Raw genomic sequence first — 24,760 nt, 5'->3', positions numbered from 1 at the left:
CTCTCTCTCCAAAATCCATATATATTCCTTAAAGCAGTCATACTTTTTTTGTGAGTGTAGGTTCCATGAATGTCTGAATTCCCAGATTAGATTTTCAGTCAATACTGTTCTGCCAAAATAAACATTTCTCAACAGTTTTTGTAGTGGACTTATTTGGAGAAGCCATAGGGAAATTAAGTTCCTAGGTACTTTCTAACAGAAAAGACCTATATTTTAATTCATATTTCTTTTAAAAAAAACAAAACAGGGAACATCAATAATCAGAGAAATCAAGAATACATTTAAATAAATACACATTTAAATTTATCATGTAAGTCTCTGCCCCTAGCATGCTCCACAGTTGTCCCCTCATTTCTTTTATATATATGTTTTTAATTGTAAAAAATACTGTACAGAAGGGTTACAGTTATATGAGCAAGGTATCAAGCATTGTTACCTCCTCCTTTGTTTTTCCCCTACCAGTCCTTCCCTCCCACCTCCACAACTACCCTCCTTTCCCCCACCTCCCACCTAAATTGTAAAGTTTTTTTTTCAACATAGTGTCTTGTGCATCTCATTGTTACAATGGGTAAACCTGTATCCCTATTTAAGCATTTTGTCTTTTCCATTTCCCTCCCCAAATTACAAAAGTGTATATACAAGATGCAAGGCACCGATGTCAAATACAGTGGAAACAGGGGTTATACCGTGGAGGAGAAAACATGCAAAGAAACAAATACTTTACAAACAATAGCAAGCAAGAAAAAAACCACTTGTGTCCATATCTTGAGGTTCATTTTGCTTAACTTCATCTTATCTGGTCATATGTACATAGCTTTTGACCATTTCTACTTGTCCCAGACATGTACTAGTTATTGCAAATAAGGGAAACCATGGGATCTATGTTTCTTTGGGCCTGCCTTACTTCACTTAATATAATTTTTCCAAGTCTTTCCATTTCCTAACAAATAGGGCGATATCATTCTTTCTGATGGAGGCATAGAATTCCATTATATATATATTTATATATATGTATGTGTGTGTGTGTGTGTGTGTGTGTGTGTGTGTGTGTGTGTGTGTGTGTGTGTATTACATTTTCTTAATCCATTCATCTACTGAGGAGCATCTGGTAGCTTTAGTATGGTCTTGTTTGTGATCATTGGGGTAAATGCCCAAAAGTGGGATTGCTGGGTCATAGGGGAGCTCTATGTAAAGTCTTTTAAGGAACCTCCATACTGCTTTCCAAAGCAATTGAACAAGTTTACATCCCACCAACAATGCAGTAAGGTTCCCTTCTGTCCACAACCCCTCCAGCATCTGCTGTTATTAGAGTTCTTGATTATAGCCATTCTAACTGGGGTGAGGTGGTATCTCAATGTTGTTTTGATTTGCATTTCTTTTATGGCTAGAGAGGTTGAGCATTTCTTCATATGTCTATTGGCCATTCTTATTTCCTCTTCAGAGAAGTTTCTCTTTAAGTCTTATTTATTTATTTATTTATCTTATTTATTGGGCAGTTGGTTCTTTGAGGATTTGTTGTTGGGGGATTTAATTTTTTGAGTTGCAGGTATATTTTAGATATGAGACCCTTGTCCGGTGTATGGCTAGTGAAGATCTTCTCCCAATCCATGGGCTTTCTATTGATCTTGATAGCTATGTGCTTTGCCATGCAGAAGCTCTGCAGTTCCATGCAATCCCATTTGTCTAACCTTTCTTTGATTTATTGTGTTTCTGGGTCTCAATTAAGAAAGTTTCGGCCTGTGCCAAGGAGACCTAGGGTTTCTCCTATTCCGTCCTGTAATGTTTTCAGAGTGTCTGCTTTGACTCCGAGGTCTCTTATCCATTTGGTGTTGATTCTGGTGCAGGGTGATATATAAGGATCTAGCTTTAGTTTTCTACAGGTGATTAACCAATTTTGCCAGCATCATTTACTGTCTTCTTCCATTCTATTTTTTTTTTTTAGCTACCTTATCAAACATCAGGTGGCTATAGGTCTGTTGGTTCATTTCTGTGTTTTTTATTCTATTCCATTAGTCCTGAGGTCTGTTCCTGTGCCAGTACCAAGCTGTTTTGATTACTATGGCTTTGTAGTAGAGTTTGAAATTTGGAATTGATATTCCTCCAGCACCGTTCTTTCTGTAAAGGATCGTTTTTTTTTGCTTTTGGGGTCTTTTATTGTTCCTTATGAATTTTTGGATTGCCTCTTCTATTTCCTTGAAGAATGAGGCTGGAATATTGATAGATATTGAATTGAATTTGTAGATAGACTTGGGAAGTATTGCCATTTTTACAAGGTTGATTCCTCCCATCCAGGAGCATAGGAGGTTTTTCCACTTCCCAAGTTCTGCTTTGATTTCCTTTATCAGGTTTTTAAAGTTTTCAGCCACGCTCTTCTCATTGTTGGCATACAAAAAAACCATTGATTTTTTAGGGTTAATTTTATACCCTGCTACTTTGCCAATGTTTCGAATCAGTTCGAGTAATTTGGGAGTGGAGTCCGTGGGATTCTTTAAATACAAGATCATATCATCTGCAAAGAGGGAGAGTTTTACTTCAGCTTTCCCTATTTTACATCTTGTCTTATTGTTCTAGCTAGGCATTCTAATACTAGATTGAAGAGAAGTGGAGAGAGTGGACATCCTTGTCTCATTCCTGAGATAAGAGAAAATGGCTTTAATTTTCACCTTTAAGTAAAATGCTGGCTGTAGGTTTGTCATATACAGCCTTTATTGTATTGAGGAATGTTCCATGGATTCCTAGTTTTTCCAGAGCCTTCATCATAAAGGGGTGTTGGATCTTGTCAAATACTTTTTCTGCATTTATTGAGATGAGATAATCATGTGGTTCTTATCCTTGCTCTTGTTAATGTGATGAAATATATTAATTGATTTGCATATATTGAACCAGCTTTGCATCCCTGAAATGAATCCTGTTTGATCGTAGTGTATATTTTTTTTTTTTGATGAACTGTTGAAGTCGATTAGCAAAAATTTTGTTGAGAAGTTTTGCATCTATTCATCAAAGAAATGGGTCTATAGTTCTCTTTCTTTGATGAGTCCCTGCCTGGTTTTGGTATGAGGGTTATGATGGTTTCATAAAAAGAATTTGGTAGTGAACTTTCTCTTTCAATTTCATTGAAGAGTTGTAGGAGTATTGGTGTGAGTTCTGCTTTGAAGGCCTTGTGGAATTCCGCTGTAAATCCATCCGGTCCTGGGGTTTTCTTAGATGGGAGGTCTCTTATTGCTGTTTCTATTTCGATGTTTGATATGAGTCTGTTAAGTTGGTTTAACTCATTTTGGTTTAGTTTGAGCATGTCTATATTTGCAAGAAAATGGTCCATTTCTTCCAGATTCTCAAACTTTTTAGCATAAAGCCTTGAGAAGTATTCCCTTATAATGTTCTTGAATCTTGGTTTTTTCTGTGGTCATGTTTGTATTTTCATTTGTGACTTTGTTAATTTGGCTGTGTTCTCTTCTTTTTCTGATAAGATTTGCCAAGGGTCTGTCAATTTTGTTAATTTTTTTGAAAAACCAACTTTGTTTTGTTCTTTCTATGGTTTTGGGGGGTTCTAATTAATTCTGATTTAATTTTAATTATTTCTTTCCATTTACTGGATTAGGGTTTAGCTTGCCTCTTTTTCAAGGAGATTCAGATGTCTCATTAAATTGTTGGTTTCAGATCTCTCCAATTTGTTGATTTAGGAACTCAGAGCTATAAACTTGCCTCTGAGTACTGCCTTTGCTGTGTCCCAGAGGAGCTGGTAATTTGTGTGTTCAGTTTTGTTGAATATCATGAACATTTGAATTTCCTTTCTAATCTCTTCCATAACCCACTGGTGATTCAACAGTGTGTTGTTCAGCCTCTACATTTTACAAGACTTTATGTGATGGCTTTTGGTGTTGAGTTCTACTTTTATTCCCTTTGGTCTGAGAGAATGCAGTGCATAACTTCAATGTTTCTGAATTTGTACAAGTTTGCTTTGTGACCTAAAATGTGATCTATTTTGGAAAATGTTTCATGTGCTGCTGAGAATAACATGTATTCTGATGCTGCTGGCTGAAATATTGGGTAGATGTCTGTTAAATCTAGTTGATCTATGCAGTTGTTTGGATCTGTGGTTTGTCTGTTGAGTTTTGGCTGGGTTGATCTATCTAGTGGGGATAGTGGTGTGTTAAAGTCCCCAACAATTAATGTCTTTGGATCTATGTGAGATTTGAGGGAAAGTAGTGTTTCTTGGATGGATTTGAGTGCTCCGTTGTTTGGTGAATAGATATTTAGAATTGTAATATCCTCCTGAAGGAGAGATCCCTTAATTAGTATGTAGCAACCTTCTTTATCTCTTCTCACTAATTTAATTTGAAGTATTATTTTATCTGATATTAGGATTGCAACTCCTGCCTGTTTATGGGGGCCGTTTGCTTGGTAGGTTTTATTCCAGCCTTTCACCAAGAATATGTTTGCTATTATGGGCAAGGTGTGACTCTTGAAGGCAGCAGATAGAAGGATCTGGCTTTTTAATCCAACTAGATAGTCTATATCGCTTAATTGGAGAGTTAAGTCCATTAATATTGAAAGAGTGAGAGGTGTTTGGTAGCTCCTGCTAGGTTATCCACCTTCTTGGTGACTGTAACAACTGGTTTCTTCCTATGGTTCTTGGATTCTCAGTTTAGGTGTGGTTTCTTGGCCTTTATTATCCTCTTGTTGGTTTTGTATGTGTAGAACATCTTTAAGTATCTTTTGTAGGGCTGGTTTTGTGGAGATATATTGTTTCAGTTTTTCTTTGCTATGGAAGGTTTTTATTTGGCCTTCCGTTATGAAGGAGAGTTTAGTTGGGTACAGTATTCTTGGTTGACAGTTGTTTGTCTTTAGGGTGTGGCATACATCATTCCAGACTCTTCTTGTTTTAGTTATCTCTGCTGAGAAATCTGAGGTTATTCTAACTAGTTTCCCTTTATAGGTGATTGATCTTTTCTCCTTGACAGTTTTAAGGATCCTTTCCTTGGTCTGAATTGATCCTGTGCAGATTATAATGTGACGGTGGGATGTCCTGTTCTGATATGGCCTATTTGGGGTTCTAAAAGATTCTTGTATCTGAATAGGCCTATCTTTTTGCATGTTTGGGAAGTTCTCTGCTAGGATCCTGTTAAATAAATTTTCTAGGCCATTAACTTCTGTCTCTAGGTGCTCCTCTACACCCATTATTCTCAGATTAGGCCTTCTGATGGTGTTTTCCAAATGTTGAATAGATCTAATATATTTCTTGGATAGTTGTATGTTCTTTCTCTATAATATCTAGGCTGGCTTCAATCCCTGAGATTCGATCTTCTGCATGGTCTAACCTACTGTCAAGACTTTCTACTTTGTTTTTTATTTTCTTTTCTTCTAATTGGTCAGCTTTGATAGCTTCAAATTCTTTGTTGGAGCTTTGTTTTAGATCTTGTATGGACTTCTTCCTTAATTTGGTGTTCAGTGTTTATTCTCCAATCCCTTAGTTGATTGGTTATGGTTTCCTTTGACTCCCTTTCCTTCTGATGGGCTCCATTCAGCATTCCCTTTGTGGTCTCCCTGGATTCATTCAGCTATCTGTTTATGGATTCCATGAATGCTTCTATTGATCTTTGTCTAGTCTCATCCTGCTCACACAATTCCTGTACTACTCTTTGATTAGCTTCCTCACACTCATGCCATTCCTGTAACTTCTCTTTGACTGTTCTCAGCCTGCTCACGCATTTCCTGTATTACTCTTTGACTGTTCTTAGCCTGCTCATGAAATTCCTGTATTAATCTTTGATTAGCTCCCTCATGCTCACCAGATTCCTGTATTAATTTTTGGTTAGCCTCATCATGCTTGTGAAATTTCTGTATTTATCTTTGGTTAGCCTTCTCTTGCTCCCTATCATGCTCACACTGGGTCCTTTGCAGGCTTTCAATCTTTTCATTCACTATGTTTGCCAGTAGTGTCTGTAGAGCTTTTTGGGAACTCTCCTCTGGATTATTCATTAGCTGTTCTGTCTCCTGATTATCATGAGTGGGAGTTGAGATACCTGGACTTGCCTTTTTTTTGTGTTTCTCTGGCTTGTTCTGCCCATTTGGCATGAAAGTAACACCAATTTTGTGCTATTTTAAGGCAAGCATCAACCAGAGTCCTGTAGTGGCACAGTCAAAATGGCTTCAGATACAATCTAGTTCACCAGATACAGTCTATTCAACATCAAACAACTCTGGACTAATGGGCTAAGAATATCAAAGATGGATTCAGCAAACCAGAAATTAATAGGTTTAAGGAGAATTGTGGGGGAAAATAGAATTAGAGTGATGTGAAGAGGTAAAAGGAGAGTGAATTTAACCAAGTCCTAATCTCTGAGAGGAAATGGATAGAACAGAATGAAAGGAGAGAGATAAAGAAACAAGAAAAAATGAAAAAACAAAAACTTAAATTTAAAAAATGAAACACTTAAAATTATGTAAGCATAAATAAATAATACTGATAGAAGAAAAGGATAGGATGAGAGGAGGAGATAGATAAAAAGGAAAAATGAAAAAATAGAAAATAAAAAGTTTAAAAATGGAATACTTAAAAATTATAAGTATAAAGAAATAATAATACTATTAAAAAATTAAGCCTAGGAGGTTGTGAATTGAGTAATCAATTTCTGAATTAAGTATGTACACAAGAAGGATAAGGTCTAGAACTTGACAATGGGTATATATCTGGGGACGAACAGAACAGCAATTAAATCATGCAAAAAAAAAGGACCAAAAGTTTAAATGAGATTTTTTAAAAGCCAAAAAATAAACACTCTCTCTCTCTCTCACACTCTCTCTCTCTCTCTCTCTCTCTCTCTCTCTCTCTCTCTCTCTCTCTCACACACACACACACACACACACACACACACACACACACACACACCTAAAGTAAAAATTATGAAAGAAAAATACAGAAGACAATTTTTTAAAAAATTAAAAAACAATTAGGTAGAAAAATGAGTTATTTGATTTTTTTTTTGGGGGGGGAAATCTTGTATCTCCCCTGTGTCCATAACCAGTCTCTTAGTTGAGTCTCTGGTTTGCTTGTGGTGTTTGGTTTTCCTGTGGCTTCATTGGTTTAAGTCAGTTTGTTTGAGTAGGCAGGAAAATGCTCTGCCTTACCCAGAATTTTGTGATCCTCTTTCCAGGCTAGTTCAGTCAGTGGGAAGGAGATCTGCTTTGAGTTTCACAAAAGAGAAGATGGCTGTTTCCTCTAGATTGGAGTTGTTGTGATGTATCTAGGTTCTGAGTAGGGTTGAGGCCTATTAGCAATCAGTAGCTTTTCTCCTGAGACACTCACAGAACCCAGCCTGGAGCCATTCTCAGGGTTTATGTTTACTGAGTTTCAATTGTTTGTCTTTTACCCCTCCTGCTATCTAGGCTGCAGTGGGGAGGGGCAGCCTCTGGCTCAGTTTACCCAGGGAAGAAAGTCACTCCTCCGGGGGCAGGGATTCCTCTGCCTGGGAAGAATGACTTTTCCCTGGCTAGAGCTGAGCCTGGCAGGTCAGGTTAAGTTCCTGTGACCTGCTGAATGGCTCCTATTATTTTCTTCCAAGGCCTGAGGTGGAGCTAGCTGCTGGAGCTGGGCCTTTGTCAGTATCAAAGATGGAGTTCTTCTCCAGTGGTGGGGGAGGGGCTACCTTCCCACCACTGCACAGTGTGAAGGAGTGAGGATGTGTTGGGGTGTACTCACTCCAGCCTCTTGGTTTCTGGGCCATCCCTGGTCTGCAATCAGCAGGATAAAGATGTCTGCTCCATGTCAGTTCTTGCTGGTGGTGAGTAGAATCCACTCGCACACTGCATCTGGTGTCTTTGTCCCAGGGTCTCTCTGTTGATATGGCAGCTGTGGCAGCAGCTGCCACCTCCGCCATGGACACCAGCAAGTGCTCAGATCTGTCTCTTTGACCAAGCTGCCTGATGTTTTCCTCTCTGGCAAAATTCTCTGTACCGTGATGGCACATTTGGTGTGATTCTCTAGCCTAGGACTGTTCACTGGAACACTAAAACTGCTTTTTATGCAGAGCTTGTTTAGCCTCTAGTTTCTCCTCTGCCATCTTCCTCCAAATCAAGATCAAGTTTTGAAGCCATGCTGGGCAAGAAAGTCTGGGAGAGTCTTATCTCTAACCACCGAAAAGCAGGAAGTAGAGCTATGGCTCAAGTGGCAGAGTGCCAGCCTGGAGGGAGAAAAGCTAAGGGATAATGTGTGCAGTCCCTGAGTTCAAGCCCCAGTATCAACACAAAAATAAATTAAATTAAATTGAAAAATAAATAAGTGGATAAAAAAAGATCCTTGAAATCAAAACAGTTTCTCATAAAAACATTCATGTTTATGTTATTAGACAAGTGTCCTCATTTGTAATTTCAAATGACATTATGTTTTTTGTTTTTTGCTTCTTTTGTGCAGGTCCTGGGACTTGAACTCAAAGCCTGGGCACTATCCATTAGCTTCTTTTTGCTCAAGGCTCTACCACTTGAACCACTGCTCCACTCTTTTTGGTGGTTACTTGGAGATAAGAGTCTAACAGACTTTCCTGCCCAGGCTGGCTTAAAACCAAGTTTCTCAAATCTTTGCCTCCCAAATAACTAGAATTACAGTATGAGCCACTAGCACCCACTAAAACCTATCTATTCTAAAGAAAACATAAAATGATAATAATAATTAAGAGAACATCTATCAGTAAGGAAAAATTTGAACTGTTTTAAATACTGAAAGGACAAATCACACTTCAATTTGGATTTAAGGAAACACAATAATTCTAGGCTAATTTAATTATTTAAATGAGTCTTTCTAAAAGGATAAAAGAATTAATTGTTATAGCTATTTTAATATATAAGTAGATACTATTATCTAATGTATATAATATATCTACTGTGCATCTAATATACCATCTTTTATAAAAGTTTACATCAGAAACAGAGCTATATAACAAAAGTAAAATATTCGAGATACAATGAAGCAAGAATGGGTAAATATTAAAAAATATATATTCTCACAGAATCAGCATGCTATATGAAAACTTCATCACAATACCAGGAACTATATCATAAAACAATGTGTAAATATATATTGAAATCATTTTACCCTAAGACTAAGGTCAAATTAAACTTGAGAAATTCATTCAGCCATTTTGATTGTTACTTAATAAATATGCTTGAGACTCTGCTTAAATGAGCAGGTCTTACCTGTTGTCCACAGCCTTGTAAAACATAAAACTGCCTGAATACAGGTTAGCCTCTTCTATGTGCCGTACAACTTCTCCCAAATCAATTTATACTGTCAGAGTGTGCAAACTGCTTTTAAATAAATGGCAGAGCCAGGCGCCGGTGGCTCACTCTTGTAATCCTAGCTTCTCATGAGGCTGAGATCTGAGGATTGTGGTTCAAAATCAGCCCAGGCAGGAAAGCCTATGAAATTCTTATCTCCAATTAACCACCAAAAGCTGAATGTGGAGCTGTGGCTGAAAATGGTAGAGGATTAGCCTTGAGCACTAAAGTTCAGGGACAGTGCCCAGGCCCTGAGTTCAAGCCTCAGGACCAGCAACACACACACACACACACACACACACACACACACACACACACACACAAGAAAACACCACCAATAACAACAAAATCCCCATATATGGCAGCAGCCAGGAGTAGCTGTGGGGGAGGAAGTGGGATTTGTCCAGTTTTCTCTGTCATCTCACTTTAGTGATCCATATAAGCCCAGTCTTACAAGTTTCCCACAAGCTGTTCCCCAGACTCCTCTGCCACCCAAATAAAGTATGGAGACATCGTTACCATCACAACCCTATTTGGAAAAATTCAGAATGAAAGGAGCTTGAATTACAGGGTTTGATTATGTAAGTCTCTTCTTCAATATCTAGTAGTTAAGGTTTCCTTGGAAACAGAACATCCCATAATTTTTTCTACTTTTCACCGCTGGTGTCTTCTGCTCATAGTGGGTTGCCATATTTAACATGGCTGAGCTTCTCTCACTTTTCCTGAATGTAGGGTGGAATGTAGGTTTGCATGCTCCTTCTGACTTAACTTACTTTAAATAAGACACAGAAATCTTAACTCTTGTATCAATTTTTATTGTTCATTCCACTCTAGTTAACTAACTAATCTTTTAGAGCCAAGTGTACCACCCCTAAAATCTTTCTCATGTATTATTTGTTTTTTTAGAATTAAGAGAAAAATTTTACCGCTAATACCAAAGTGGCTTCATGAAGATATTCCTAATCTGGAAAACAGCAATGTTGTGAAAATGCTACAGGTAAGCAAACACCAGCAAACAAAACAGTACTCAGGGGTTGGGAATGTGGCTTAATGGTAGGTAGAATGCTGGCTTAGCAGGCATGAAGCCCTGGGTTTGATTCCTTAGTACCACATAAGGAGAAAAAGCCAGAAGTGGTGCTGTGGCTAGCCTTGAGCACACAGAGGCTCAGGGACAGTGCCTGGGCCCTGCATTTAAGCCCCAGAACTGGCACAAAAAAAAAAAAAGATAGAGAAAGAAAAGAAAAGAAAACAGTATTCAGGAGATGTAAGGCAGGAGCATTACAAGTTCAAGGCCAGGTTGGTCCACATATCAAGGCCCTGTATCAAAAAGAAAAGAAAAAGACTGATTAGCAATTGGTACCAAGAATGCATGAAGTCTAATAATGATGAAAACAGAAACATTACCTATCTATCTATCTATCTATCTATCTATCTATCTATCTATCTATCTATCTATCTATCTATCTATCTATCTTTTTCTATATATATTTATATAATTAGCTGGCTATAGCTGGGAGTTATTTGGTCTGGGAGGCTAGCCATCAGCTGAAAGGCCTCAAGTCCAATTATGCACAGAAAAGTCAACAAGTTAAGCCTTTCCACCCTTCTGACATCACAGACATGTCTGAATTATGCACAGTCGTCCTCCGTCCTCCTCTAGAGTCTCAGCACAAAGTGTGTATCACAATCTCACTCTCAATATGTAAACAACATAGAAACCTCTCCCCCTTTTTCTAGTTATGCCACAAAGTATTTTCTGTAGTAAGGATCTGTGATATTAACAAAAAATTTCAGGGCTGGAGCATGGCTAAAGTGGCAGTTCATCCTCCCCACCATCCCCCTACATGAGTTTGATTCTCATTACTTTCACTGAGAAAAGAAAAGAAAATTCCATGTGTTCTAAATCTCAGCAATTAAAAGGCTGTGAAATTATACTCAAGTTAATAATGTAAGATTCTTCTTTCTCTTGAAAACTTTTGAACCAGGAAATGTGCTTATTTTTATTGTTCTTTTCCTTCAGTCTCCTCTTGGGGGAATTTAATAAAGATTTTGGAAGCCAGTAAATTAACAAAAGACAAAAGGTGGAAATCATTTGGGAAGATAAACAATGTGAGAAAAGGGAGGGGGAAAGGAAAGTGGGGGAGAAAATTCCAGTGTTTTTTCTATTATCCAATTGGATTCTTGAGATAGCTTTTGTAAAATGAAACAATGTCCTGTTTTTCTTTCCCCTTAGGAAAAAAGTGAATGTATGAATAATTATGCCAGTGAACAAATCCTTTATGTTGATCCTGTGATTACAGAGATTAGAGAAATCTTTCTTCCAGAACACAAGTGCACAGATGACAAGAAGGAAAGGGAGACAGGAGCGCTGGAGAAAAGAGACATCCTGCAACACGGGCCTCTAGTCACAAACCCTACAGTTGTGTATATTCCTGATCTAAACACTGGATACAAACCCCAGGGTTCACTTTTTGCCCATGGGGGAAACCATCTCAGCAACAGTGATGAAGTAGATTCTTTAGTCCACAAACCACCAGTTGATTCCTTAGACCTGGAAAAGAATGGCAAGTCAAAAGAGTATCTTCCCTTTGCCTTTCCAGTCTCAACTATGACTCCCCTAAACAACACACTAATTCTGGAAGAACTGAGCCTCCTTTTCAATCAAGGTGATTGCCTTACTCCTGACATGCAAGACTCAACAGAAGGAGAAGCCAGCAGGTTTTTGGAAAAGGACTCACCCAGTGAAACTGTTCCAGAACAGACCCTCCTGCCTGATGAATTTGTCTCCTGTTTAGGCATCATGAATGAGGAGCCGCCATCCATCAGCTCTTATTTTCCACAAAATATTTTGGAAAGGCACTTCAATATGATGTCACTTCTGAAAAAATAGAGCTGTGGTAGTCACTATCAACCATAGACCATCACTGCCAGGCATTCAGAAGTCGATTATCCCTCATTAAAACTGTAATTCTGCCTAGGAAGTCCCAAGGTAGAACATGCTTCTGGAGACACACACGTGCTCGTGTATGCGCGCGGGCACACGTGCGCGCGCGCACACACACACACACACACACACACACACACACACTGGCATTATTAAAGATCCCAATGGAATTTTGGGTTTGGGAGGGTTATCAGTCTTGAGGCTTGAACTCTGGGCCTGGGCACTGTCATTGAGCTTTTTTACTTAAGACTAGCATACTACCACTTGAGCCACAGCTCCACTTTAGTCTTTTTGATAGTTAATTTGAGATAAGAGTCTTACAAACATTCCTGCCTGAGCTGGCTTCAAACTGTGATCCTCAGGTCTCAACCTCCCTGAGTATCTCCAATATATTTTTAAAACATCAACCATTTCCTCTGAATATTTCCTTCCTTGCAAGGTACAGAACAGCTGTCTGTTCTGTAAAAGACAAATAAGACAAAATTGATGGTAGTAAAATACTTTTAAAAAATCAAAACATTGGGCTGGGAAGGTGGCTCAGTGGTAGAGCACTTGCCTTGCATGCCAGAGACCCTGGGTTCGATTCCTCAGCATCACATACGCAAAAAGAAAAAAGCCAGAAGTGGTGCTGTGGCTCAAGTGGTAGAGTACTAGCCTTGAGCTGAAGAGCTGAGGGACAGCACCCAGGCCCAGAGTTCAGGCCCCACGACCAGACCCCCCCCCAAAAAAATCAAAACATTAATATTTGGCCAGGTGCCAGAAGCACCTCTAAATCATAGCTTCCAGGAGGCTGAAATCTGGGGGTCACAGTTTGAAGCTAGACCAGGAAGTAAAGGCCTGGAGACTCCTATCTCCAATCAAGCAGATAAAAGCTGGAAGAAGAGATGTGGCTCAAGTAACAGCTTTGAGGGAAAAAGCTAAGGAAGAGAGTGAGGCCCTGAGTTTAAGTCCCACTACCAACACACACACACACACACACACACACACACACACACACACACACACACACACACACACACACACAGAGCATTAATATTTGCTTGCAAAAGGAAAGGCAAGATTAATTTACATTTTATCACTTATTGAATACTTTTTTGTAAATAAAATGGAGTCCATCATAACAGAATAAATAAAAGATAGACATAATAGAGCATTTAAAACACATAAATTAGGTAATGAAGATTTGGTCTTTCTTCAGTGTGTTTCAAACTAAAAATGTATAAAACAAAATGGTGTATGGAGCTTGGAAGTTACTTTCTCCTATGGCAGTGTTGGTATATTACTTACACTGTGCAGAATCCATTAGTAGGTCTCAACAAGATACAACTTGTGTTTATCTTAAATCAATTATATATTGGGTATATCAGAAAAGTATTATTAAAATCTGAAATGGTAAGCCCTTGACACACTTGCCATTGCCCTATGCCCTGCATCTCCTCCAGTCATCATGACTTGATCTCTGTATACCTTGTTACTATTGAACTCATCCTCTCACACGATTCTGCTCCAAATGGATCACTACTATTCACAGTGTAAAAACAAACAAACAAACAGAACCGGGCGCCTGTGGCTCACGTCTGTAATCCTAGCTACTCAGGAGGCTGAGATCTGAGGATCGCGGTTCAAACCCAGCCCGGGCTGGAAAGTCCGTTAGACTCTTATCTCCAATAAACCACTAGAAAACCAGAAGTGGCACTGTGGCTCAGCAGTAAAGCTCTTGTCTTGAGCTGAAGAACGCAGGGACAGTGCCAAGCCCAGAGTTCAAGACCCACAACCGACAAAAACAAAAACAAAAACCAAAACCAAAAAAACAGCTCACCCTGGTGTGGAATATTAATGTTTACCCTAGAAGTGTATGTATTTACTATAGATTTCATATTCTTATAGAGTATATTTCATATCACTTAGTGAGATATTAGTACTCAACAATCTGACTTATAAATCATCAAAGCAGTCACCTTATTTTTCTCTAAAAGGACAAGAATCCTAATGAAGCCAAGTCAGGTAGTATTTGAGACCAAAATAATCAAACTTAAGATACAGCAGTACTACTTGACAACCTGAAGAAGACCATCAGTAACAGGTAAAGAATATGATTGTAATCTAGCCCACAACTAAAGAGCTGTGGCCCAGCTTAAAGGTGACAGCATTATTCTACCCTCTATAAATGCGTTCAGTGCAGTTTCTCCTTGAGAACTTCCTCTTGCCCTCCCCCACCCCCAACCACCACCCATCTTCTCATTGTAAGGTGCTTTCCTAGCCCATCACCCCTCATCACACAAAAGATGCTTTTGATTACATTTTTAATTCCATTCCCATTGGCCCTTTTGGTCCTAATGGACCAGAAGGTGAACCAGTGTCTACAGTGTGGGCAAGGGACTTTGCCACTGCTCCCAGTTCTTAGGGAAATGTCCAAATGCTTTATTTCTTTAACACAAAGCAATCTTGCAAAGATACAAGGGTGTTCTGTCTGCAGGTCTTTCATTTAACAAGGATTCGTTCAACTATCAATACCCCTATTATGCACAAGGCACTTGGAAAGGTATGGATGCTAATAAAACCAGTCAATCCACTGAAGTCTTGAGGATCATATTCTAACTCATCTAAGGATGAGTTAGTATCCTCAAAAGCCTGCATTTTTGTGTGTGTGGAGAAGGGCTGGTGATGGGATGGAAAGGAGAAAAACTAAAGGAAAATGCCAGGTAATAATAAGCATGATGTGAAGAACCAAGATGGTGTAGTGTGGGAGAGAGCAAGAAGGAGGCCACATTACAGTAATGGATGGTCAGGAGGGATCTCTCCCTGGAAGTGACAGTGGCATTGCCATCTGAAAGGTAGGGAAGAGCCAGCAAGTGAAAAATCAGCTCGCCACTCTAGGTCCCTTCCACACAAAAGTCTTGTTCTCCCCTCCTGTGTAAGTTGCCCTTAGCCCCTTACGCATCTCCCCTCCCATTGGTGCCGCCTTCAGCCAGAATTTCCTGGATTCAGGAAACAAGTGTGTGTCTTTTCATCTCTCATCTTACTCTTGTACCTTTCATTAACTTTTTCTTCTTTGAGTCACTAATACCTAATTATGTATGTCCTTTTTTGGTGTGGGCTATGCAAAAGGAAGAGAAGAAAAGAAAGCCTTTCAAAGTCTCACTGGGAAAGAGGAAGGGGAGAGAAATGCAAACAAGAAAGTAGGTTAATAAAGAAGATGGAGAATCATTGTCTGAACAGCATCAAAGCCAGTTTCTTCTGGCCCAAGTACCTTTCTCCCCCTTTACTCCCTTTCTAACACAGAAGCAACGAGGAAGGCACACATGGAGTGGAGTCTGGGGATGGGAAGATTCCTGGAGTGTGTTTGCATGTGTGCTTTTTCTTTGTTTAGATTAAGATATTCTTTAACCAGAGTTAGGAATGATATGGAAGATACAAGAAGGTTTCTGACTATTGGAATGTGGCTCTTGGTGACACCAGTTTCTGTCAGGCACTTCTAGTGCATCCTCTAGGTTCTTTTTTTTTTTTTTTTTTGGCAGTCATTGGGCTTGAACTCGGCTTGGGTGCTATCCTTCAGCTCTTCAGCTCAAGGTGAGCACTCTGCCACTTGAGCCACAGCACCACTGCCGGTTTTCTGGTGGTTAATGGTAGATAAGAGTCTCATGGACTTTGCTGCTCGGGCTGGCTTTGAACCGTGATCCTCAGATCTCAGCCTCCTGAGTAGCTAGGATTACAGGCGTAAGCCACTGGCGCCCGGCCTATCTCTAGGTTCTTGTCTGATATCATTTAGCATCTTCTTTTTGACAAAGAGATAACACATGACTGTGGCATAGGGCAGAGATTTAAGCATGAATGAATTTAAGCAATTTGTCTCCTTTCCCTAAATATAACCCATTGAAGAATACCAAAATGCAAAGCCGATAAGGACATATCTTGCACTGAAAAGAGCTGGAGATAATGTATCAGTCTTTCCTCCTCTCTCTGCTCTGTAGCTGCCTCTAAAGCAACCTGAAGAGCCAGGGCTGGGTAACTTTCCCATCCTGGGCAGTTCAGGGTCCTGGAGCAACCTGGAGAAGCTTGTGCCTCAGGATGGAGCCTCACTATTCACCCAGCCACAAGGCTTCCCACACAGGCTATGGAGAACACTCCCACAAACTTCCCTGCATCCTGAATGACTTGGGGAAAGGGACTTCCTATTAAAGGCTATTAACAGAGGCAGCATGTTACACAAATGGTTACCTTGCTTCTCTCCAATTGTATCACAGACATTGGGGCTTTGTTCAACTTTATGTTCTTTCTGAGATCAGTAAAAATGAAATATTGTGTTGTGAACATAATTAGATTTTATAAACCCAGAGGTTGTCCAATCCCACTGCTGTTTATCTTTTTATGAAGTAATTATACCAATTATGGGAGGCAATGCTTTAATGTGAATTGTTACCCACTTGGCAGACACTATTGACTTAAAATAAAAGAAGTGATTAAAAACAATTTATGGATCTCTCTTGGGTAAAAGTATGAAGCCAATATAAAATAATTGGATTCTGATTCATGGAATGGATTGTGAATAACTGTGGATGCTGTACTTAAAGTAAAATGACAAAGAACTCTAGCAAAGGTCTGATAGAATGTTATTAGAGCTCTTTCCTGCTGCTAAAATTATACCCATTAAATCTCAATTTTGTTTCATCTTAGGGCTGATTCATGCATTTTGCTAATTCCACTTGTCAATTTAGGATAGACACTCTACATTTTGTGTGCATGCATGTGTGTGTGTGTGTGTGTGTGTGTGTGCAAGCGTGTGCATGTGTGCCAGTAATGGGACTTGAATTCAGGGACTTAAACTCTTGTTTAGCTATTTTGCTGGTGCTCTGCCATTTGAATCACAGTTCCACTTCCAGCTTATTGGTGGTTAATTGGAGATAAGAGTCTCATGGACTTTCCTACCTGGACTGGCTTCAAACCTGCAATCTTTATATCTCAGTCTCCTAAGTAGCTACTATTACATGTGTGGGCCACAAGTGTCTAGCTTTACCTTTTCTATCTAAAATTTTCGTCAATTTTTCTGAAGATGCATTTCCTTCATCTATTGAGAAACCCAAGTTATTATCTAATCCTCATAATTAGCATTTACCAAGAAAGCAAAAACTTAATCTGTTGCCCAATTGTATGAGGGGAGAAAAATCTCAGCAATACTAAGCTATGCCGTTGTGTTGGAAAAATAATTCTTTCCTAAGATAACTATTTCAAAACTTCAAAACAAACAAAACACTGTTTTAACCATAAGGGCAAACTTAAAATTAGTGACTTTGTCAGAGCACAGGAAGGAAATCGCAAATAGTCAAACTCTGGAACCCGTGTGAGTTACGGAAGTCAATAAACCTTGCCGTTTTCTTTCTGGTCACATCCTGCCTGAGAATTGCAGTAGATGAGCCCAAGAAAGAATGCAATGGTAAATTAAAGAGAAAGCATGCTTTTATTTTCAAACAGTAATTCATGAAGATACTTTTTTAATTGGAGTAACACTAAAATGTGAATGGAGTCATGTCAAAACCAGCTTTACAATGTCGGAGGGGGGGGAGGGGGGATATGATTGGGTGGGGGGGGAGGGGGGAGGCTGGGAAGGGAGGTGAAGGGTAAACAAAGGAGGAGGCTGCAATGCTTGGTAAGAAATGTATGCATTATCCTGACCATGTAATTGTAACCCCTCTGTACAGTATGTTCTCAAATAAAATAAAATTAAATTAAAAAAAAAATGTGAATGGAGTGAAGGGTGACAGCACCAGCCCATTCCGTCCTTCCCATGCCCACGCCTCACCCATCAGCAAGGGCTCTGACTCTCAACAAGTTGGAGGTGTTCTCTCTATTTTGTTCTAGTTAAATGACCAAAAGACAGTTTTATGAAAAACCATACACACCCATAAAATATGGCTATTTTTCTTCTAACACTGTATCTTAAAAATAGTCAAACATTATATGCAACTTTACCTTATTCTTTTGAACAGTTAAATAGTATTCTATTAAATAGATGTATTATCATGTACTTACCTAATCTATTAGTTTTTCACTACTACACTCACTTCTGTAACAAATCTGCATATATATCTGCTTGTATATTTAGAACATGTAATAATTATAATTTTATGTATTATTACATAACAATAATTATACTATAACATGTGATCGACTAGGATATATTATAGTAAGTATTAATATGATATATAGAGAGAGAAAAGAGATGCATTAATATGAAAATACCTGGTCAAGTAGTAAAATCATGAAGTTTGTTGGTAAATATTACCAATTATTTCCAAAAAGATTTGGTCAATGTTATCAGTATTTAAAATATCTGTTAGTCTGGTGGGTACTTGTTCTCATTTTTAAAATTTTAAAATTGTTTTATTGTTATTATAAAGGTGATGTACAGAGGGGTTATAATGACATAAGTCAGGTAATAAGTACATTCCTTTTTGGACAACACCCCTTCCTTTGCTCTCTCCTAGTTTTTTCCTCCTATCCTCACCCATAAGCTGTATAGTCCATTGTCTACATAGTGTCCAGTATCATTGTTGCATTTGTTGTTTCAATGTTTTGAAAAAGAAGTTGAACATATTCTCATATGATTCTTATTGTTCTGTGCTATTTTTATTCACCTTTGTTCTCTTATTTGGCCATTTTTCTATTAAGTTGCAGGGTATTTATTGCCTTAGATATTTGCAGGAATGTTTTATATGTAATCTTTTCTGTTCCCTATACTCCAAATATTTATTTTCTGCCCTGTTAGTTGTTTTATTTTCATCTTATGTGATTTTACAGCTCAATCACAGTCCCTGTCTGGTAAGAATTTTTTCTTATATCTTTTCATGTGCAAATGTGTGTGTCTATGCATATATGTTACTGGAAAGCCAGCACAATTATCTATCTTGGTCCTTGATCCTGAGACAATTCCTTGAGAGAAATATTCAGTCAGCCAACAAAAGTTTAGATAGATAGAAACATTTACTAGGGGAAAAAGATGTGGCCAAGAAGGGAGATGACAGGGTGGCATGATGCTATGGGAACTTGGCATTCCAGGTCCTCAGCCCCCATGAGGATACAGACATGACTTTTAGCTTTAAACAGAGGAAGAATTAGAAGTAGGGACAACGGTATGCCTGGTTTAAGAGTCCCAGTTACGATAAAGATAAATCTCTTGTGTCCCTATCTTGGGGCTCATTTCGCTTAGGATCAGTTTATAGGGTCACATAGCTTTTGTCATTTTCTGCTTGTCCTTGACATATACTAGTTATTGCAGATAAGGGAAACCATGGGACCTATGTTTCTTTGGGTCTGCCTTACTTCACTTAATATAATTTTTTCCAAGTCTTTCCATTTCCTAACAAATGGGGTGGTGCCATGATGGAGGCATAGAATTCATATATATATATATATATATATATATATATATATATATATACACATATACATATATCATATTTTCTTCATTGATTCATCTACTGAGGGGCAGCTTGGTTGGTTCCATATCTTAGCTATGGTGAATAATGCTGCGATAAACATAGTTGTGCTGGTAACTTTAGTATAGTCTTGTTTGTGATCTTTTGGGTAAATGCCTAAAAGTGGAATTGCTGGGTCATAGGGGAGCTCTATGTAGAGTCTTTTGAAGAACCTCCATACGGCTTTCCAAAGGGTTGAACATTCCCACCAACAATGCAGAAGGGTTCCCTTTTGGCCACATCCCCTCCAGCATCTGTTGTTATTAAATCTCTTGATTATAACCATTCTAGCTGGGGTGAGGTGGAATTTCAATATTGTTTTCATTTGCATTTCTTTTATGACTAGAGGATTTGAGCATTTCATCATGTGTCTATTAGCCATTCTTATTTCCTCTTCAGAGAAGTTATAATGTAGTATGTGATTTTTTTTGTTTTGTTTCTTTGTATGTTCTTCCCATGGTATATAACCCCTGTTGTCACTGTATTTGATTCCAGTGTCCTGCATCTTGTATATACATTTTTCTAATTTGGGGAGGGTAAGAGACATAACAAAATGCTGAAATAAGGATACAGGTTGACCCAATGTAACAACGAGATGTACAAGACACTATGTTGAAAATGAACTTTACAACTTTGGGGAGGGGGGGAAGTGGGGGGAGGAAGGGAGGAGTTGGGGAGATGGATTAGAAAGGGATTGCAGGGGAAAAACAAAGGAGGGAGTAACAATGCTCGATAGGAAATGAACTCATTACCTTGCTCATGTGGCTGTTACCCCTCTGTATAGTATCTTTACAATAAAAATATATATATTAAAAAAAAGAGTCCCAGTTACAAGTGTGTCCTGGCTGATTGTTATCTCAGGTCTGGTTTTCCTGGGTTCTAGAAAAGCTGAGGTTTTGTTTTAGTTTTGAGACAAAGTCTCGCTATTTTTCCCAGGCTAGCCTGGAGCTCCTGAGCCCAAGTAAACTTCCCATCACTATTTATGAGTTGCTTGGACTACAGGCCCAGACCACCACTCCCAATCAAAATATGTTTTCAAGCAAGAATACTTAGCAGATCCATCAAACAATGGGAGAGATTATGGGAAGTCCACAGATCTGATTGGATTGTCTCTCCCAGATCCCTGCTTCTAGCAAACCCTCAATGCACTGAGAATTTGACTTCTTCTTCCTTCAAACAGTCGCATTAATCTCTTTCTCCAGCCATTTGTTGAGAGGATGAAATAAAACAATGTAAGAAGACAGCCCTGGTGGAATATGTGATGCATATTAGATGGGGGTCAGGAAACTCTGAAAGCACACACTTTAGGAAGTTCAAGGTGACTTTGTCCACTGAATAATTAAACAGCACCAGCTCTGAATTCGTCTTCTACTCCTTATTTTTTGTTTAAGTATGTTCAGGATTTCATAGTAAATAGGCAAAAATTGCCATTTGTTCAATAGTAGTTACTGTAATTGTCCACAACTATTGTATGAAGTGAAGAAAAATTCAGTACTGTTTGTACTTTGAGATTCGATATTGATTTATTTTATCTTACTTGCTAAATCTGGAAATCATTTGTAGCTCATTAATTGAAGATTAGGATTTGAAGAAACCACCAGCTGCCAAGAAATTTAGGTTTATTTTCCTTCTTCCCTCCTCATTGCACGATCTGTTCAATTTATCATTTCATTGCACGATCTGTTCAATTGATCATTTTGGAGATTCCATTTGATTGGACAGAGTCATCATAGGCCACCTTGTACAGGAGGGGAAGGAGCTTGCAGAACCCAGAGATTTGCAGAAAAGCAATCCTAACACAAACAACCAAACCCAGAAATGCTCTGGCTGGCTTCAAACCTTGATCCTCAGATCAAAGCCTCCTGAGTAGCTAAGATTACAGGCCTGAGCCCCCCAGTGAAGGAATGGGGTTTTGTTTGTTTCATTTTGGAGAGGGTGCACATCCTGTGTGATTTCATTTCTATAACATTCAGGACAAGTCAAGCCCAGTCTCTGGTGAGAAAAAGACGATGAATAGACAGCAGTGGGCACAGGTGGGGGCAGATACCCTTCTGGGTCTGCAGCACTTATACATGTGCAAAAAACATGGCGTATCCCTTTCAGTATTTATGCATGTCACTGCCCATGGACGCCCCTCCATTTTAATCCCAGTTTACTCCTATTTCTATGCAAGGAAACAGGAGAGTAGGGCCAATCCTGACTGGTAAATCTTAGTCCCTTCCGATTGCTTGTTTGGAAGGGTTAATGCAGACTCAGAAGACTTTATGATTCCTTAAATTTTCAGTTTGAAAATGAGGCCTTTAGCATGAGTGACTGCATTTTGGACTGGTCTGGTAAGGATCAGGCCAAAATCCTTTGAATAGTACCTGGCACTACATTAAACATTGGTTGACAAAATGTATGAAGAATAGACAGCGGCCCTGTCTATTAATTCCGTCTGCCTCCCAGGAGCAGGAAGACAGTATTCCACAAGATACCAGCAATCTGATAGACCTGCTGCTGCTTTCCTAACTGCACTGTCTAATAATCATTGCTGTGATTTCCCCCCCTAATCTGTGATTGGCTAGTTGATCTCCAAATAATGTTTTAATATGAACTCATGCATTTTTCTTTCTCATCTTTTCAGTTTTCTTTTCTTCAATGATTCCAACATGGCAGTCATTTTTAATTCTCTTCTTTCTTTTTGCTTTTGACTGAAAGCCTCTCTTCAAATAGATTCATATGGCAGAGTTAATAATACCTTGGTGTGCAAACAATATTCCTTATTTCTTTGGGAAGTAATCTGTCTAGCTGCCACACTAATTAGACAGCTCTCTTGGTAATCAGGAGTCAACAAATGCCATGTCATGTGAAAGAAAACAAGCATACAAACAAGTGTGATCATCTTTCAGAATATTAATTAAATATCTTACTAAGGAAAAAACAGCACTTGAATTCGAAAAGACAAGTCATTCTCATAGTTGATATGAAGTATGATATTAAGAGATAGATTGCTTCAATTATAAATCACAGGTGATTCTGGAGGAGGGCAGGGTGAATTCAGCCTTCAGGCATATTAAACATGAACCCTATAACTGAGCTTTACTCTCAGATCCTAACTTACATGTGACTTTACCTGCAATAGTCAAGAAAGAATAACCCACACAAAGTACTTTTTTTTAGTGTCATCACCCAAAATAATTTATTCATACAAATAGTTAACTGAAATAACCATTAAATTTAGTGAAGTTTTTTTGGATGCTTGTGGCACACACCTGTCATCCTAGCTACTCAGGAGACTCAGATCTGTGGATCCCAGTTCAAAGCCAGCCTGGGCAGCGAAGTCCTTGAGACTCTTATCTCCAATTAACTACCAAAAAAAAAAAGCTGTACATGAAGCTGTGGCTCAACTTGTAGAGCACCAGTTTTGAGCAGAAATGTCAAGTGAGAGTGCAAGGCCAGAGTTCAAAATCCAGTACCAGCATAAAAACAAACAGTCGTTTCCCTTTCCTCTTATTTCTATCACTAAAAATAGTGAATTTGGTCATTTCAAGTAGAAAGAAATCCTCACTGCTGATTGAAGGAAAACTTTAAAGTACTAACCTTCACAAAGCACTTTTGTTTATTACAAATGCACTATTTTGTCTTGATCCAGCCTGTTCATTTTCCCACTAAGCTACGGTTGGTATAGCGAATTGCACAGGATGTACTGGGCACAGACTGAGTCCCAAACTCCTAGTCCAGAGTTCTATTAAAACTCACACCAGGGTCTGGGAAGGTGGTTCAGTGATAGAGTGCTTGCCTTGCATGCATGAGGCCCTGGGTTCGATTCCTTAGCCCCACAGAAGCAGAAAAAGCTGGAAATGGTGCTGTGGCTCAAGTGCTAGAACACTAGCCTTGAGCTGAAGAGCTGAGGGACAGCACCCAGGTCCAGAGTTCAGGCCCCATGACCGACAAAAAAACAAACAAACAAACAAAAACAACTTCACACCAAATTAACTGCTTGCAAGTGGATCAGCAGGTCTTACCCTGCTTGAATGTTCAAATTACCTCTCTTTGAGAACAATTGTGGGTAGAGGAGGGATGGAGAATGTTGAAAAGGGTGACTTTGATCAAGATACATTGTACTCATAAACTGCTTTGTTAAACGGCAACTCCTTTGTACAACTAAAGATGTTATTAAAGATAGTAAACTAACTAAACAAATAATCAATAAGGGCAAGCACAATGGTGTCACACCAGTAACCCTAGCTACTCAGGAGGCAAGAATTGGGAGAGCAACAGTTCAAGGCTAATCAAGGCAAAAGCTCACAAGACCCCATGTTAAGCAAGAAAAGCTGAAGCACTGGTGTGCGCCTATCATCCCAGCTGCACAGAAGGAGGATCGAAGACCAGGTCAGTCTGGGGTTAAATACAACATCTTCAAAAAAATGTAAGCCAAAACAGCATGGAGCATGTATCAAGTGGTAAACTGCCTTCAAGTAAGCATAAGGCTCTGAATTCCAAACTCCAGGATAGCCAATAAGAAAAGGAAAAGAAAAACTACAAAAACTGTTTTAAGAAGGGGAAACAAGGGGGGGGGGCAACAATGCTTGATAAGAAATGTACTCATTACCTTGCTCATGTAATTGTAACCCCTCTGTACAGTATTTTCACAATAAAAAACTTATTAACAAAAAAACTATTTTAAAATAAATGTCCTCTTTATTTTACCAAATATAAATTATCAGTTAAGTTGACATCTGTTGATTCAGTTATAGGTACTATAATTTTCTTATTATTACATAGGTCTATAACTTTTGAAGGCTATAAGTTTAAACCAATATTGTTCTTTGCAGTCAGATGAAAAGTAAATGAAGTTGGCAGAATCAGAGGGAAAGAAATGAATCTTCCTTTAAAGTCAACCTTCTTTTCCTTCCCTCCCAACTCACAGCCCTCCTCTGTCTCCAAGCTGAGCCTGAGGCCAAGCAAGTTTCCTGTGAGAGATCAGAGACACAGCCTCAGGGCTTAGTGACTGTACAAGATTCTGTGTGCAAGTGTTTTGAGGATGAGAAAAAGATGGAAGGAGGTCAGAGGAAAGAGCAGAAACAAGCTA

At 38.8% G+C, this 24,760-nt stretch overlaps 1 protein-coding gene and 1 long non-coding RNA gene across 2 annotated transcripts in view; one reads left to right on the top strand and one right to left on the bottom strand.

Annotated features, from left to right (window-relative positions):
- The window catches only part of Il23r (interleukin 23 receptor), a 60,142-nt gene extending 47,982 nt beyond the window's left edge, over positions 1-12,160 (top strand). The window contains exons 9-10 of the mRNA XM_042683913.1: positions 10,177-10,267; positions 11,504-12,160. Coding sequence (XP_042539847.1) covers positions 10,177-10,267; positions 11,504-12,160 — 748 coding nt within the window. The remainder of the gene's footprint in view (positions 1-10,176; positions 10,268-11,503) is intronic.
- Positions 10,492-12,095, bottom strand: LOC122111190. Its single transcript, XR_006147993.1, has 3 exons — positions 12,009-12,095; positions 11,727-11,821; positions 10,492-10,587 (listed from the first exon to the last, which is right to left on the bottom strand). It is a non-coding gene; the product is annotated as an uncharacterized LOC122111190 (long non-coding RNA).
- Positions 12,161-24,760: the final 12,600 nt, after the last annotated feature.

This window comes from Dipodomys spectabilis, unplaced genomic scaffold (genome assembly GCF_019054845.1).
Source record: "Dipodomys spectabilis isolate Male_0828 unplaced genomic scaffold, ASM1905484v1 ptg000002l, whole genome shotgun sequence".
Classification (NCBI taxonomy): Eukaryota; Metazoa; Chordata; class Mammalia; order Rodentia; family Heteromyidae; genus Dipodomys; species Dipodomys spectabilis.
The sequence above is the reverse complement of the archived record's forward strand: the minus strand, read 5'-3'. Positions and strand labels throughout refer to the sequence as shown.